Source organism: Theropithecus gelada, chromosome 17, assembly GCF_003255815.1.
Source record: "Theropithecus gelada isolate Dixy chromosome 17, Tgel_1.0, whole genome shotgun sequence".
NCBI lineage: Eukaryota > Metazoa > Chordata > Mammalia > Primates > Cercopithecidae > Theropithecus > Theropithecus gelada.
Genome location: NC_037685.1, coordinates 64,147,873 through 64,163,497, shown reverse-complemented (window position 1 = coordinate 64,163,497; position 15,625 = coordinate 64,147,873). Strand labels below are relative to the sequence as shown.

Genomic DNA, 15,625 nt, shown 5'->3' with positions numbered 1-15,625 from the left:
TTACTATATCTGCATTTGTATCTACATTTGTATACAGCAACCACACAATCAAGTCTGCATAATAACCAGCTAACAACACGATGACAAGACCAAATGAGCACATACCAATATTAACCTTGAATGTAAACACACTAAATGCCTCAATTAAAAGATGCACTGTGGTCAGTTGGTTAAAGAAGCAAGGCCCAACTGTATGCTGTCTACAAGAGACTCATTTCATATACAACAACACTGATAGGGTCAAAATAAAGCGATGGAGAAAAATCTAACAAGCAAACAGAAAACAGAAAAAAGCAGGGGTTGCTATTCTAATTTCAGACAAAACAGGCTTTAAACCAATAATGATAAAGAAGAGCATTACATATTGATAAAGGGTTCAATTAAACAAGAAAACCTAACTATCCTAAAAATATATGCATCCAACAAAGGAACACACAAATTCATAAAGCAAGTTCTTAGAGACTTATGAAGAGACATAGATAATGACATAATAATAGTGGGAGGCTTTAATACTACACTGACGGAATTACATTATTGGGACAGACAACTAACAAAGATACTCAGGACCTAAACTCAGCATTTGACCAAACGGGCGTCACAGACATCCACAGAACTCTCCATTCAAAACAACAGAATATACATTCTTCTCATCTGCACATGGCACATACTCTAAAATTGACCACATAATAAGCCATAACAATCTTCACAAACTTTTAAAATGTGATTCACCACATAATGATGACCACATATGTTGAAGCTGACAGCCAAATCAAGAACACAATACCAGCTGGGCACGGTGGCTCAGCCTATAATCCCAGCACTTTGGAAGGCCAAGGCGGGTGGATGGCTTGAGCCCAGGAGTTCAAGACCAGCCTGACCAACAAGGTAAAACCCCATCTCTACTAAAAATACAAAAAATTAGCCAGGCATGGTGGCATGTGCTTGTAGTCCCAGTTACTCAGGAGGCTGAGACAAGAGAATTGCTTGTACCCAGGAGGCAAAGATTGCAGTGGGCCGAGATTGTGCTACTGCACTCCAGCCCGGGTGACACAGCCAGACTCTGTCTTAAAAAAAAAGAAAAAATACACACACACACACACACACACACACACACACACACACAAAAACATAATTCCATTCACAACAGCCACAAAAAGAATACCTAGGAATACAGCAACCCAGGGTGCTGAAAGATCTCCACAAAAAGAATTACAAAACACTGCTCAAAGAAACCACAGATGACACAAACAAATGGAAAATAATTCCATGTTCATGGATAGGAAGAATCAATATTACTAAAAAGGCCATGCTGTCCAAAGAGCAATTTACTGAATGAAAAGCTATTCCTATCAAACTACCAAGGACATTCTTCACAAAATTAGAAAAAAAACCATTTTAAAATGTCTGTGGAACCAAAAAGGACCCCAAACAGCCAAGGCAATCCTAAGCAAAAAAAAAAAAGAAAAAAAAAGAAAGAAAGAAAAAAAAAAAACAAAGCTGGAGACATCACATTACCCAACTTTAAAGTATACTACAAGGCTATACTAACCAAAACAGCATGGTACTGGTACAAAAACAGACACACAGAACAATGGAACATAATAGAAAGTCCAGAAATAATGTTGCACACCTACAACCATCTGATCTTCAACAAAACCACAAAAAAAGCAATGAGGAAAGGACTCCCTATTCAATAAATGGTGCTGGGATAACTAGCTAGTCATATGCAGAAGACTGAAACTGGATCCTTTCCTCAAACCATATACAAAAATCAACTCATGATGGATTAAAGACTTAAATGTAAAACCTTAAACTATAAAAACCCTGGAAGATAACCTAGGAAACACCATTCTGGACATAGGACCTGGCAAAGATTCCATGATGAAGATGCCAAAATCAACTGCAACAAAAACAAAAATTGACAAATCAGACCCTAATTAAACTAAAAAGCTTCTGTACAGCAAAACAGTTAAGAGACAACCTACAGAGTGGGAGAAAATATTTGCAAACCATACATCAAACAAAGGTCTAATATTAAGAATGTATAAAGAACTTAAACAATTAACAAGCAAAAAACAACCCCATTAAAAAGAAGGCAGGCCGGACGTGGTGGCTCATACCCGTAATCCCAGTACTTTGGGAGGCCGAGGTGGGCAGATCACAAGGTCAGGAGTTTGAGACCAGCCCGGTCAACATGGTGAAACCACTCTACTAATACAAAAATTAGCCGGGCAAGGTGATGAGTGCCTGTGATAAAAATTACTGGGGAGGCTGAGGTAGTAGAATCACTTGAACCTGAGAGACGGAGGTTGCAGTGAGCCAAGATTGCACCACTGCACTCCAGCCTGAGCAGCAGTGCAAAACTCCGTCCAAAAAAAAAAAAAGAGGGAAAAGAACATGAAGAGACATTTTTCAAAAGAAGATATACGTATGGCCAACGTGCATATGAAAAACTGCTCAACATCACTGATTAGAGAAATGCAAATCAAAACCACAATGAGATATCATCTCACACCAGTCAGAATGACTATAAGTAAAAAGTAAAAAAAAAAAAAAAAAACAGATGCTAACAAGGTTGCAGAGAAAAGGGAATGCTGATACATTACTGGTGGGAATATAAATTAGTTCAGCCATTGTGGAAAACAGTTTGGCAATTTCTCAAAGAACTGAAAACAGAACTACCATTTGACCCAGCAACCCCATTATTGGGTATATACCCAAAGGAATATAAATCATTCTACCATAAAGACACATGTATGGGTATGTTCATAGCAGCAGTATTCACAATAGTAAAGACATGGAATCAACCTAAATGCCAATCAACAGTAGAATAGATAAAGAAAATATTCAATATACACCATGGAATATTATACAGCCATAAAAAAGAATGAGATCATGTCCTGTGCAGCAACATGGATGCCACTGGAAGCCATTATCCTAAGCAAACAAACACAGGAAGAGAAAAACAAATAGCGCATGTTCTCATTTATCATTGGGAACTAAACATTGAGTACATATGAACACAAAGAAGAGAATAGACACCAGCATCTTCTTGAGGGTAGAGGGTGGGAGGAGGGTGAGGATCGGAAAACTACCTATGGGGAACCATACTTATACCTGGGTGACAAAATAATCTGTACACCAAACCCTCATGACATGCAATTTACCTACATAACAAACCTGCAAATGTACCCTTGAACCTAAAATAAAATTAAAAAAAAAAAAAAAAAGATTACTTAAAACAAGTTACTTTAATAGCAATACTGTGGAAAATATGTTCTCTATGAATGAACCCTTGCTGGATTGCTGAAAGAGTATACATGCCATATTGACTCTATGTGGCGACGGAAAGACAACAGTCACTTATAACCTCACCAATTACTGCCTAAACATGAAGCCAACTGTATAAAAGGGGTTTGCTGATGACAACAACAAACTGAAAGTGGAAAAGTAAGGCTCAAATATCACAATTTTCTAATATGCATACAACACTACTATAGACAAAATACATACACATATATATGAACCTGACGCTGATCAAAACTAAGTGAAATCTCCTAAATATTTAGAAAGCACCCTCAAAGTCAATAATTTTTAAGTACTGTCCTCCAAAAAGAAAAAAGAAGCATTTAGAATAAGACTCAAAAATTCATAAGAAAAACCAAATACTTACAATTTTTCAGCTAGGGAATAATGCAAAAAGACCCTAATTTCAGCTCTTCTACAGTCTTTTCATAAATTGTCCCGTTACAAACAGAACAGATATGTAGCTATTCTTTAGGGAGAACTTTTCGTTACCCCCAAAGCCCTGAAATAGGTCCTTGATTATGCAAACTGAAAGATCCCCAAGAGAGGCAAGTTAGACTTCCTCCTCATGAGAATGCCAACAAGACATCTAGTACGGGAAAGCCACAGCCACCATCAAACAAATGGAATCATTCCTTAAACCGATTAAGCATCTCCATATGAGAAATTCACATTTAGAAATCAAGCTAGTACCTGGGTATACAATTACATGGACCAGCCAATCTTACAATTCAATTCCACCTTTAAATGACAAATATTGCCCTCTACCTCCCTCATCCTAAGATTCTTTTACCAATCAAAATTTAAAACAAGCATGCCCAAAACAGGTTGCACATTCTCTACCTGAATTTTGGTAGACTTGATCAAATAAGCACATTCCTCACTTCAATTATCAAGAACTCCATGAGTCTAAGAACCATGCCTGGGTTTTTTTCACCACTGTAAATCCAGCTCCTGACACATAAGTAACAGCAAGACTTATTAAGTGAAATAAACACAAATTGTCTGCCATTTTTTCACACTGTGGATTAATAATCTTTCTATGGACTCATTTTCTAATCCATAGTTTCCACAATTTTTTTTTTTTTCTTTTTCCTGAGAGTCTCGCTGTGTCAGCCAGACTGGAGTGCAGTGGCACAATCTCGGCTCACTGCATCCTCCACCTCCCGGGTTCAAGTGATTCTCCTGTCTCAGCCTCCACAGCAGCTGGGGTTACACACATGTGCCACCACACCTGGCTAATCTTTGTATTGTGAGTAGAGACGAGGTTTCACCATGTTGGTCAGGCTGGTTTCCAACTCCTCACCTCAGGTGATCCGCCTACTTCAGCTTCCCAAAGTACTGGGATTACAGGTGTGAGCCACCACACCCGGCCTCCACAATTATCTTTTATTGTTGCTGTTTTTAATTCCTACCTGACCTGACTTAGAAACATTCAGTATCTTTTGCACGATTCCAATTACTTCATGTTTTCTACCAGCATTTTCCTAAAAACATTACTCGTGCTATTCCCCTTCTCATCTTTTAAAGATTTGCACTTACATAGTTTTACTTACAACTACTGTAACCAAAAAATACATGCCTTTTGTATCTTTCCATTAAAACTTTATTCACTGATTTTTTTTTTTTTTTTTTTTTTTAAATAGAGACAGGGTCTCACTCAGCTCAGGCTGGAATGCAGTGGTGCTGTTTAGGCTCACTGCAATCTTCGCCCCCTGGGGGCTCAAGCACTCCTCCCACCTCAGCCTCCCAGGTAGTTAGGGGATTACAAGTGTACAGCACCACACAAGGCTTTTTGTTTGTTTGTTTGTTTTTTAAGTAGAGGCAAGGCCTTGCTATGTTGCCCAAGCTGGTCTCAAACCCATGAACTCAAGTAATCTTCCTGCCTCAGCCTCCCAAAGTACTGGGATTACAGGCCTGAGTCACTGCGCCTGGCCTGCATTTTCTTCATAACAATTTATGTCACACCTTCCATTAAATAAATTAGGATTATATATTACAAACTCATGTTTATACTAGGTATTGTCTTTTAAATAATGGCCATGGTCTTCAATATGGATTTTCGAAAGTAAAAAGGAATTGCCTCCAAAATTATAATGAAAGAAACAGAGCTAATGATAACATAATATAAAAAAAGTATACACTGTTTTAATCTACTTCTTAACCTCAAGACCAGAGAGTTTTTCAAAAATATGTTCTAAAAAAAACCGTAAGTTTAGCAAAAGATTACTGTAGCTAAAGTCAAAGTATCCAAGGAAATCATCTAAATACCTTAACTCCTATTTTAGCTAGAAAGATAAATCAAAGTATCAGTCAATCTTGGAGTTATTTAAATCAGTACTTGCCTTTAGTTTATCAGGGGATGTGTAAGGAGCTTCAGGAGCATAAATCCTGAAAATATCAGCAAGGCAGCAGGCCACCAGTAAGCGAACATCTTTATCAGGATGCTTGAGAAAAAAATCTGAAGCAAGATGTAAAGCTAGGTTTAAATAAAGCTCCTTTTCTTCTTCAGAGTCCTGGTCCATATCCATAAAAGTTTTCACAACCATCTATACAAAAATAAAAAAATCAAATAATGAAATGCTCCATGTAAAACTACAGCCATGTGAAATAAAGGTCATATTAATTGCTAAGGTTAACTTCAAATGAATATACTTTCATTTTTCTGCAGAAAGTCTCTACTTGAGAGAACACAATCCTCCTAAAACTACAAAGTAAACTTTAAAATATTTACTAAAATATTTTTTCATTTACCCAAAATATCTGCTAACCAGATTTTTAAAGTTTAAACTGCCCTTATGTAGTAGTCATCACTGGAAGAATTCCAACAGAATATTTGTGGAAACTTCTGGTCTCACTTGTACAACTGGACTAAAAGGATAAGTCCTTAAGAATACCATCTTTTTAAAAAATAATATTTCTAATCCTTTCATGAGAAGAAAAAGTATATGCCTAAAGAAAACCCTAAGATGATAATTTAATTTTCCATTTAAGCCATTAAACCACTCCAGTCACATGGTTTTATTTAAGAAAGGATGTCAAAGATGCATCCCTAAACACTGAAAAGTTACTATGAAGTATCTACCATAGCATCCAACAAAATATTTCTTGTGCAGCAGTAAAAGAGAATATGATATGGATAATTCATTAATTCAGTGGCACATGTGAGTTAAGCCAAAGGAAGCTAAAAGAAATGGTTCTTTTTTCAAAAATACTTCTATAAAAGGTGAATAGAAAATAGAATGGTACACCATGAATTCTGAGAAGAGCTTTCTCTGATTTCAAAATTAGTAATTACAATGATGATCTCAGTCTGCACTATTCCTACTTCAGATGAAACAAAATTGCCTAACTTGATAGGAACTGACATTTAAATATAACTCCAACGGAAAGGTGAGCATCCAGCATCCACTAGGTGGTGCTGCAAATACTAGGCAACAAGTGTGGCTGGCCACAAGGTATCAATGCTAAATGTCTTGGTCCTTTATGCAGCAAGGATTTCCACTTGCCATCCAGCTAGACTTCTGAATAATAAATGGCTCAATTTCTACTGAATTCTCAGAGCAGCTGTGGAAAACACTGTTCCTCACAAAGCAAACTCTCAGTTCTATTATGCCAGATACCAGAACCAATCCCATCTCTACAAAAACCAACAGCAGACTAATGCTTCCAACCTTGTACTACATTTAGATTAAGGGTGTGATGTCCAGGTCTTTTAACTTTTTTATTTTATCACTTTTAAGATTTATGCTTTGATTACCTACGTGTTTAGGAAAAACCACAAAGGGTAAAAAAGAACTGTGTGCATGGAACTGTTTATTTCTGTAGATCTCTTAACAAAAGATAAGAGATTAAACATATTTTGAATAAAATGTTACAGGAAAAAAATAAATTTTATAAACAGTGTCACCTTACATGTTAACAAATTGTTATAATGTATAAAACTTACTTGGGTATTTGTACATATCATCCCACATAATTTTTTTATATTTTTCTAAGAAGGAGGATGCTAAAAATAGGAAGTATAAATTAGGAAAATAAATGACAAAAGTGGATTGCTGCCAGACATAAATGTCTACAAAATAATGAAAGCATATTACAAACACTAAATATGAGTACTCAGGCAATCATTCCAACAACAATAACCACAAAGTTTTGTTCAAGGTCCAGAAAATGGGAATTCCTCTCTACTGTCCACAACTCAAATACTGTTATATAACTCATTAATAACTCATGAGTCCTCCAAAAAATAACATCTCTAAAAGACACTAATGCTAATCAGTTTAAGTGCAGGCTCTGAGTTCAAGATTAGTTTTTCAACAAACAACAGGAATGCTCATTTATTCTTAGTATAAACAAATATAAGGTAATAAATGTATTAGTTTCTCAAAAAATGCAATCGGTCAAGAGAAGGTAAATATATAGAAAATAAAGCATGTCATATATAGAAGGGATTTATAGCTTGACTATTCTTAATAAAATATACACCGGTTCCCAACTAGATAAAATATCCACCTATTAGTAAATTTAATCTGTTCAAAGATGATTTTCCTTTGAATAAACATCTGATGTCTGACAATCTAATACTTTAGGTATAAATATATATGCACAATATTTAAGACTTTATGTGAAATTTATGACAGCATTAGCATCTTTTTCTCCTTATAAAAATTGCTATACACCATGTAGCAATAAAGAAGAGTATTTGTTTTTAAGGCCCTGGATCTTCAATGATTAATTTAGGAACATTTTTCAACTCTGACATCCAGGTAAATAACAATGTATCAAGGAATATAAATATCTAGGTAGACACAACCTTGATCGGAAATGCTCAAAAATAAAGACCATCTAAACTAACTGATAGACCAACTTAACATTCTCCTTGGACACTATGCTCCTTTATCCATTTTAACAATTACAGAGATTACCGCCACCCTAAAGGAAAAGGTGAAAATATTATTCAAATACATATGAAGAGGCCCTAGCCTCATCCACAGAAGTTCACCAACAATCTTGATTCATTACTATATGTCAGAAGCAAAGGAAGAAGCTAAAAGTGAAGCCCTTTGACCTACTTTGAAAATAACTTATAAGTAGTACACAGCCTAATTACTCAGTATAAAGATTTAAAACTCCGTTAAAGTGGTTGTCTTTAGAAACCATATAGGAGAAAGGAGACAACTTTGTATAGACAATAAGGAATATGAGTATTGTAGACTTGTTCTTTATACCCAAATATAGAAGATCCTAGAAAATCTAAGCTTCACCTTTCTAACTGCTGTCCCATTAATCACAGCCAAATCCCCACTGTTCCTTATATACTCTATTCCCTTAGATCTTTTCTACGCCATTTGCTGCTTTGCTTTGCTTTTTCAAGTTACCCTAACAAGATCTATTATAGCCCCATGTGATTTCCACAAGGGATCTCTGCCCTACACAGATGTCCAAAAGAACATAATTTTACTTACCTTTAATCGTCTCACCATCTCCTCTTTAGATATTTTATCTGAGATTTCCTTGACCCCAGGCGGGTATGTAATTTTTCCATCATTGGTCCTAGTCTTTGAATGAGCCATGACAGAAATATTTCTACCCCTAAAACAAGAAAACTATTAGATGCAAACCAAAAAATAGATACAAACATTCTTAACAAACATAAATGGTAACCTTCCCCACCAACCAAAATTTATAACTACCTCCTAATTTACAGTAATTTACCATTTAATGAAAATCACTCTATTGAACATTTCCCAAAACTATTTTTAGAAAACAAAACTTATTTTTACTTTCATTTCCTCAGTGGCAAGCTTTGTTATTTGCCCTAACCCTCCAACTAAAAATAATAATAGTAAGCTAGAGAAAAAGAATAAAAAATAAATACTTTTTAAAAGCACCACAAAGTACTCAAACTAAAACCTAAGAGAAAACAGGAATCCAGGGAAGTAAGTGGGAACAACTGGGACATTATAGCTACTTACACTCTGAAAGCATCTGTCAATTCTGACAAATGTGGGATTCAGTTTTGATGGTCTTATAGGGCCAGGGGAACAGAAGTGTATCTGCACCTATTAAGGCAGACAGTCAAAGAGGAAACTCTCCTGACATTAATGTAGGCCACCACCCTACCCAAAGAAGATATACCTGCAAAGGAGAAGGTAAACTAGAAATGAACACCTCCTTTCCCAGCCCCACCCGCCTAGAGGGGAACCGCTGAGAAGGCTGCTTTGGTGCCAAACAGAGAAGGGCAACACGAATACAGGGAAGGAATAGGTAATTAGTTTTGGCCATGTGCCTGCACACTTGTTGGGGTTGACATGACCTAAGTGGCCCAGAGAATCTCAAAACATGCACTCAAGAGACTCCCGGTTAATACAGTCGCAAGCACCTAACATAAGTAAATCCAAGTCCTGCCTAGAGAAGGGTGCCTTCATCCTAAATATCAAAGAATCCCCACTATGATGTTTCTAGAACAATGAGCAGTATCAAGTCAAAAATAACCAAGCAACTATGAGGGAGAACCAGCAGAAATAACAGATAACAGAAACAGACTCACAATTTTTGATAGTATAACTATCAAAGATTGTAGAACTATTATAATCTTAAAGAAATAAAAGACAATTCCAAAAAAACTACAGGAAACAAAAAAAATTATAAAGACTAAACTAGAAGATTTTTTAAAAATAGAACTTCTAAAAATGAAAAAATACAATTACTGAAATTGAAAACTCAACAGGTCAGTGTATTCGCAGATATGAAAAACCATTAAAGGCCAGGTGGGATTGCTCACGCCTGTAATCCCAGCACTTTTGGAGGCTGAGGCAGGCAGATCACTTGAGCTCCAACGTTTAAGACCAGCCTGGGCAACATGGCAAAACCCCATCTCTACAAAAAATACAAAAATCAGCCAGGTGTGGTGGCACACCCCTGTAGTCCCAGCTGCTCAGGAGGCTGCAGTAGGAGAACTGCTTTAACTCAGGAGGTGGTGGTTGCAGTGAGCTGAGATTGCGCCACTGCGTTCCACCTGCATCAAAAAAAAAAAATGAAGTGAAAGAAAGGTCAGAAGAAATTATCTGGAGTGCAACACAGTGAAACATACAACTGAAATACGTAAGGATAGAAAGGCCTAAATGTAGCCTACAATTCATGGAAGTTATAGAGGGAGAAGAATGAGAGATTCATTCATGGGATTCATGAGAGTACCAGAAGGACTAGATTGAAGCAGAGGTCAAATACCTACAGAGAATATCATAAAATACCAACCTACAACATCATACACCGGGGCCTATCATGGGGGAGGGGGGAGGGGAGAGGGATTGCATTGGGAGTTATACCTGATGTAAATGACGGGTTGACGGGTGCTGACGAGTTGATGGGTGCAGCACACCAACATGGCACAAGTATACATATGTAACAAACCTGCACGTTATGCACATGTACCCTAGAACTTAAAGTATAATAATAATAATAATAATAATAAAAAGAAAAAAAGAAAAAAAATACCAACCTACAAATTCAATAAGCCCAACAGGATTAAATTTAAAATAATCATAACTCCAGAAAACAAATAAAATTTAGAGCACACACAGTACCTTGAAAGGAATAGCATATAAACTAACAGGTGACTTCTCAACATCAACAACGTAAGCCAGAAGACAGCAAAATGTTATCTTCAAAGCGGAGAAAGAATGTAATTGCAAATCTAAAGTTTACAACCAAGGAGTATAATTTTTAAGTACAGAGTAAAACAAGGACAAATTAGCCAAATGAAAACTAAGAGGTGTATTTGCATATAAAGTACCTACAATATTGTTTAGCACATACTAAGTACTATATGTGTATGTAATATACACAATCAGGTTAAAAGAAAAAGATTTTTAAATTTCAATATAAACACCTTAAAAGACAATGAAAAATGTGGATACATGTTGAAAGTAAAAGGATGGAAAAATATGTCATGCAAACACTAAAACCAGTTAAGCTAAACATCAAGTTAAAAAAAAAAAAAAAGATAAATAGGCCCCAGATTCACTCTGTGGTATTTACTCAATAGAAACGTATAGTTTGTCCACCATAAGACATATAAAAAAATGTTCATAGCAATACCATTCAGTTGCCAAAACAGAAAACACAATGACCATCAACACTAGAATTAATAGCAACTTGTAGTATAGTCACACAATGGGAGCAAAAAAAAAAAAAAAAAAAAAAAAACCAGCCATGAGAGTGAATAAACCATTGCCTCACACAATAATATGGATTAACATTACAAACATCTAGATGGGCATGATGTTTCACACCTGTAATCCCAGCATTTGGGAAGGCTAAGGCAGGTGGATCACTTGAGCCCAGGAGTTCAAGAACAGCCTGGGCAATACAGTGAGACCTCAACTATACAAAAAATAAAGATAAATTAGCCAAGCCTGGTGGTGTGCACCTGTGGTCCCAGCTATCCGGGAAGCTGAGGTGAAAGTCCTGCTTAAGCCCAGGAAGTCAAAGCCACAGTAAGCCAAGATCACACCAGTGCACTCAAGCTTGAGTGACAGAGCAGACCCCATCTCAACACACACCACACACCCACACACCCACACACGCACCCACACACACACACACCAACGTGAAAGAAGCCAGACAAAAAACACTACATAAGAGTATGATTACATTTTTATAAGCTCAAAAACAGAGAAACCTAATCTATGATGGTAAAAGTCAGGACAGTGATGTTTTGGGGGACAAACGTTAACGGAAGGAGGGGTGAAAAGACACTTCGGAGATGCTAGTTACACAAGTATTTTCACTTTGTGTAAAGTCATAGAGCTAAAGACATAGTTTTGCACTTTTCTGAATGTATGTTACACTTCAACAAAAAGTTTAACAGAACAGATAACAAGAAAAGCTCCAGACATTTAAATTTTTTAAAGCACTTCTTAATAATCAATGAATCAAAAGAAAACAAGCGTAGGATCAACAAAGTCAAAAACTCACAGGCCAATCTTATAAATTTGATAATATAACATTTGAAAATGTAGATAAAACTGAGAAACTACATCTTATTACCAAAACTAACTCAAGAAAGAAAAAAAGAAAAAAGAAAAAAAGATTAAGAAAAAAAAAATCAATCAACAGATCTTTCCACAAGGAAAAATATCCAAGTCTAGATGGCTTTACTAGTGAGTCCTGCCAAATAAAGGAAGAAATATTACCCATGTCATACAAATAGTTCCAAGAAATGAAAAACAAGGGAATCCTTCCCAACTAATTTTAAGCAACTAATTAGCATAACTCTGACAACAAAACCCAATGAGAACAATCACAGGCCAGGCACAATGGCTCCTGTCTGTGATCCCAGCACTTTGGGAGGCTGAGGCAGGAAGACTGCTTAAAGCCAGGAGTTCAATACCAGCCAGGGCAACAAAGCGAGACCTTGCCTCTACAAAAAAATTTAAATGAATAAAAAATTAGCCAAGCTGAGGTGACAGGATCACTTGAGCCCAGGAGTTCAAGGATGCAGTGAGCTATGATTGCGCCACTACACTCCAGCCTAGGCAACAGAGTGAGTCCATATCTGAAACAAGGAAAACAGAAAAGAACAATCACAGAAAATAAATCACAGACAAATCTTAATCATAAATGCAAAACTCCTAAACAAAACATTAGGAAACCAAATGCAGCAATATATTCTTAAGTGTTTATCCTGGGAAGGCAAGGTTAAATTCATCACAGCAACAGGCTTAAAAAGAAAATCACATTTAAATTATATACTAAACTGATTTTTTTCAAATCTCAATAAATTAAGAAAAATTTGGTAAAATTCAACAACTCATGACTGTAAAACAAAAATGAAACAAGAAACAAGTTTAGTAAACTAAGAACTGGGTGAAAGTTTCCTTTATCTGAGAAGAGTAGGGTGCTATAAACACCCTATAGCATAAATAATGTTTATTGACGATCCACTGAAAGCTTTGTGTTCAGGAACTACAGGAACATACCTACTATCGTCACTTTTTTAAAAATTTGACACTGCAATAAAGATGCTAATCAACAAAGAAGGTGAAGAAAAAGAAATAAAGGGTATAAGGATTTAAAATGAACCAGTCATTATTCACAGATGATATGTTTATGTACATAAAAACTTCAAAAGGATTTACAGATAAAACATGAATTACTGAGTTTAGCAAGGATGAAAAGTAAAAACATCAATATATAGATGTTCCTCAACTTACAGTAAGGTTAGGTCCCAATAAACCCACTGTAAATTTAAAATATCATTAAGCCAAAAGTGCATTTCTATCACATGTCAAGAAGCATACCAAATGTGTACTGCTTTCACACCATCATAAAGTCAAAAAATTGTAAGCCAAACCATCATAAGTCAGGGACATCCAGAACAAGCATAAGTCACCAACAGGTAACAACAGGTAACACAAATACTTAATGGTAAAAGACTAAATGCTTCCCCTTTAAGATCAGAAACAGAGAAAGGATGTCTACTCCTAGCACTTTTATTCAACATAATGCTAGAAGCCCTAGGCAGCACACAAAGAAACAGAAAATAAAAAGCATACATATTGGAAAAGAAACTGCCCCTACATCCAGACAACATGATTGTCTACACAGAAGATGCCAAAGGAATCTACAAAAAATAAACTACTAGTTAGTTCATCAAGGTTGCAGGATACAAGATTAACATCCAAAAATCTGTGTTCCTCCCGTACACAGTCATACATCACTTAATGATGGGGTACATTCTGATAAATATGTTATTGGGAAATTTTATTGTTGTGCAAACATCATACAGTGTACTTACACGAACCTAAATGGAACAGACTACTACATACCTAGGCTATATGGTATGGCCTATTGCTCCAAGGCTACAAACCTGTACAGCATGTTACTGTACTGAACACTGTAAGCAACCGTAACACAATGGTAAGTATTTGTGTATCTAAATATATCTAAACATAGAAAAGGTACAGTACAAATACAGTATTGTAAGTTTATGGAACCACCATTATATGCAGTCCGTCACTGACAGAAAAGTTGTGTGGTACGCAACTGTACATGAAAAAAAGTGGTAGGGATGATGGTTAGGAAAGAACAGAGAGAATACAATAAAAAGTTCAGAAGACACTTCCATATCTATGTCTTTTAAAAAGGACACTGTACCTATATTTCACACCATACGCAAAACGAATTCCAGGTACAGTAACAACCTAAATATAGAGGCAAAGTGTTAAAAGCTTTTAGAATATGATACAAGAGAATAGCTGCATGACTTCAGGTTAGGAAAAACACTATCTAGCAAGAACCAAGTTCATAGTTACATTCCTTCAACCAAAGAAGATACTCAGCAAATGCCTAGGACAAAGCACTCCAGGGAAAGACTGATAAATTTGATAAGGCTTCTCTTCCACTGAGTCTGGAGTGGAAGAAAGTCTCTCTGCCTTATCTCAGAGACAAAAGCTGTTCATCATTCATAAAAACACATGAATATGGCCACAGACCACAGAGTGACCCTGTAAAATATACTCATCCATGTAGTCAAAAACTCATCAAGCGCCTCATATGCAGAACACAACAGCAGAAACTACAGAGCAAAACGAGTAAAATGGGTCTCAAAATCCATGAAGAGAAACAGACATTCCCCTAAATTAGTGAATCACAGTTGATTCTGAAATTATCCTAACAGAAATAAACAACAAACTTGGGAAAAATAAGACTGAAAGAAACACCACTTCTGTTAAGTGGACAGGGGTAAAGTGGTAATAACATAGAGAATAAAAAGACAGAAAAAAACATTCTGAATAAATCTCAGAGAGCAAATTTCAGTTACTGTCCCAGAAGTGTGACTGAAGGAGAAGGTGGAAGGAAGTAAAAGGAGCTAAGACGGAAAAAATAAGAGATAATAAAGAGGGAGGTTATTCAATTTGCACTTCAGTCTTATAAACAGCATTGTAAGGAAAGGTTTGAAACACCTCTGTGAATATACACAGGTTGTTTTTCCTCCAAGTAAAACATACTGGCCCTTGTCTACTAAGCAAACTCTATAGACCTTAAAGTCTCATTTTAACTTTTCCTGACCTCAATCAGGCAGGGCTAGGCTCCTCCCCTACAGCTAGTCACACTTTGAATCTACTACAATTAGCATTGATCACATTGTATCTATTGTACTTATTTCTGTCTTTGTCTCTCCCACTAGACTGTAAGCTCCTTAAGAAAAGTAGAGTATAACATTTAGGCTAGCATCTATCACATATAATAGCTACTATTAGTAGTAGGCACTCAGGAAATACTGAATGAATGACCAGAACTATTCGAAGAA

General features: G+C 36.2%; 1 protein-coding gene across 2 annotated transcripts in view; it reads right to left on the bottom strand.

Annotated features, from left to right (window-relative positions):
* PDS5B (PDS5 cohesin associated factor B) overlaps positions 1–15,625 on the bottom strand; it is a 182,770-nt gene that overhangs the window by 112,806 nt on the left and 54,339 nt on the right. For both annotated transcript variants that reach the window (XM_025364578.1, XM_025364579.1), the window contains exons 2-3: positions 8,775–8,901; positions 5,652–5,855 (exon numbers count right to left, since the gene is read on the bottom strand). In XM_025364578.1, coding sequence (XP_025220363.1) covers positions 5,652–5,855; positions 8,775–8,882 — 312 coding nt within the window. In that variant the 5' untranslated portion in view covers positions 8,883–8,901. The remainder of the gene's footprint in view (positions 1–5,651; positions 5,856–8,774; positions 8,902–15,625) is intronic.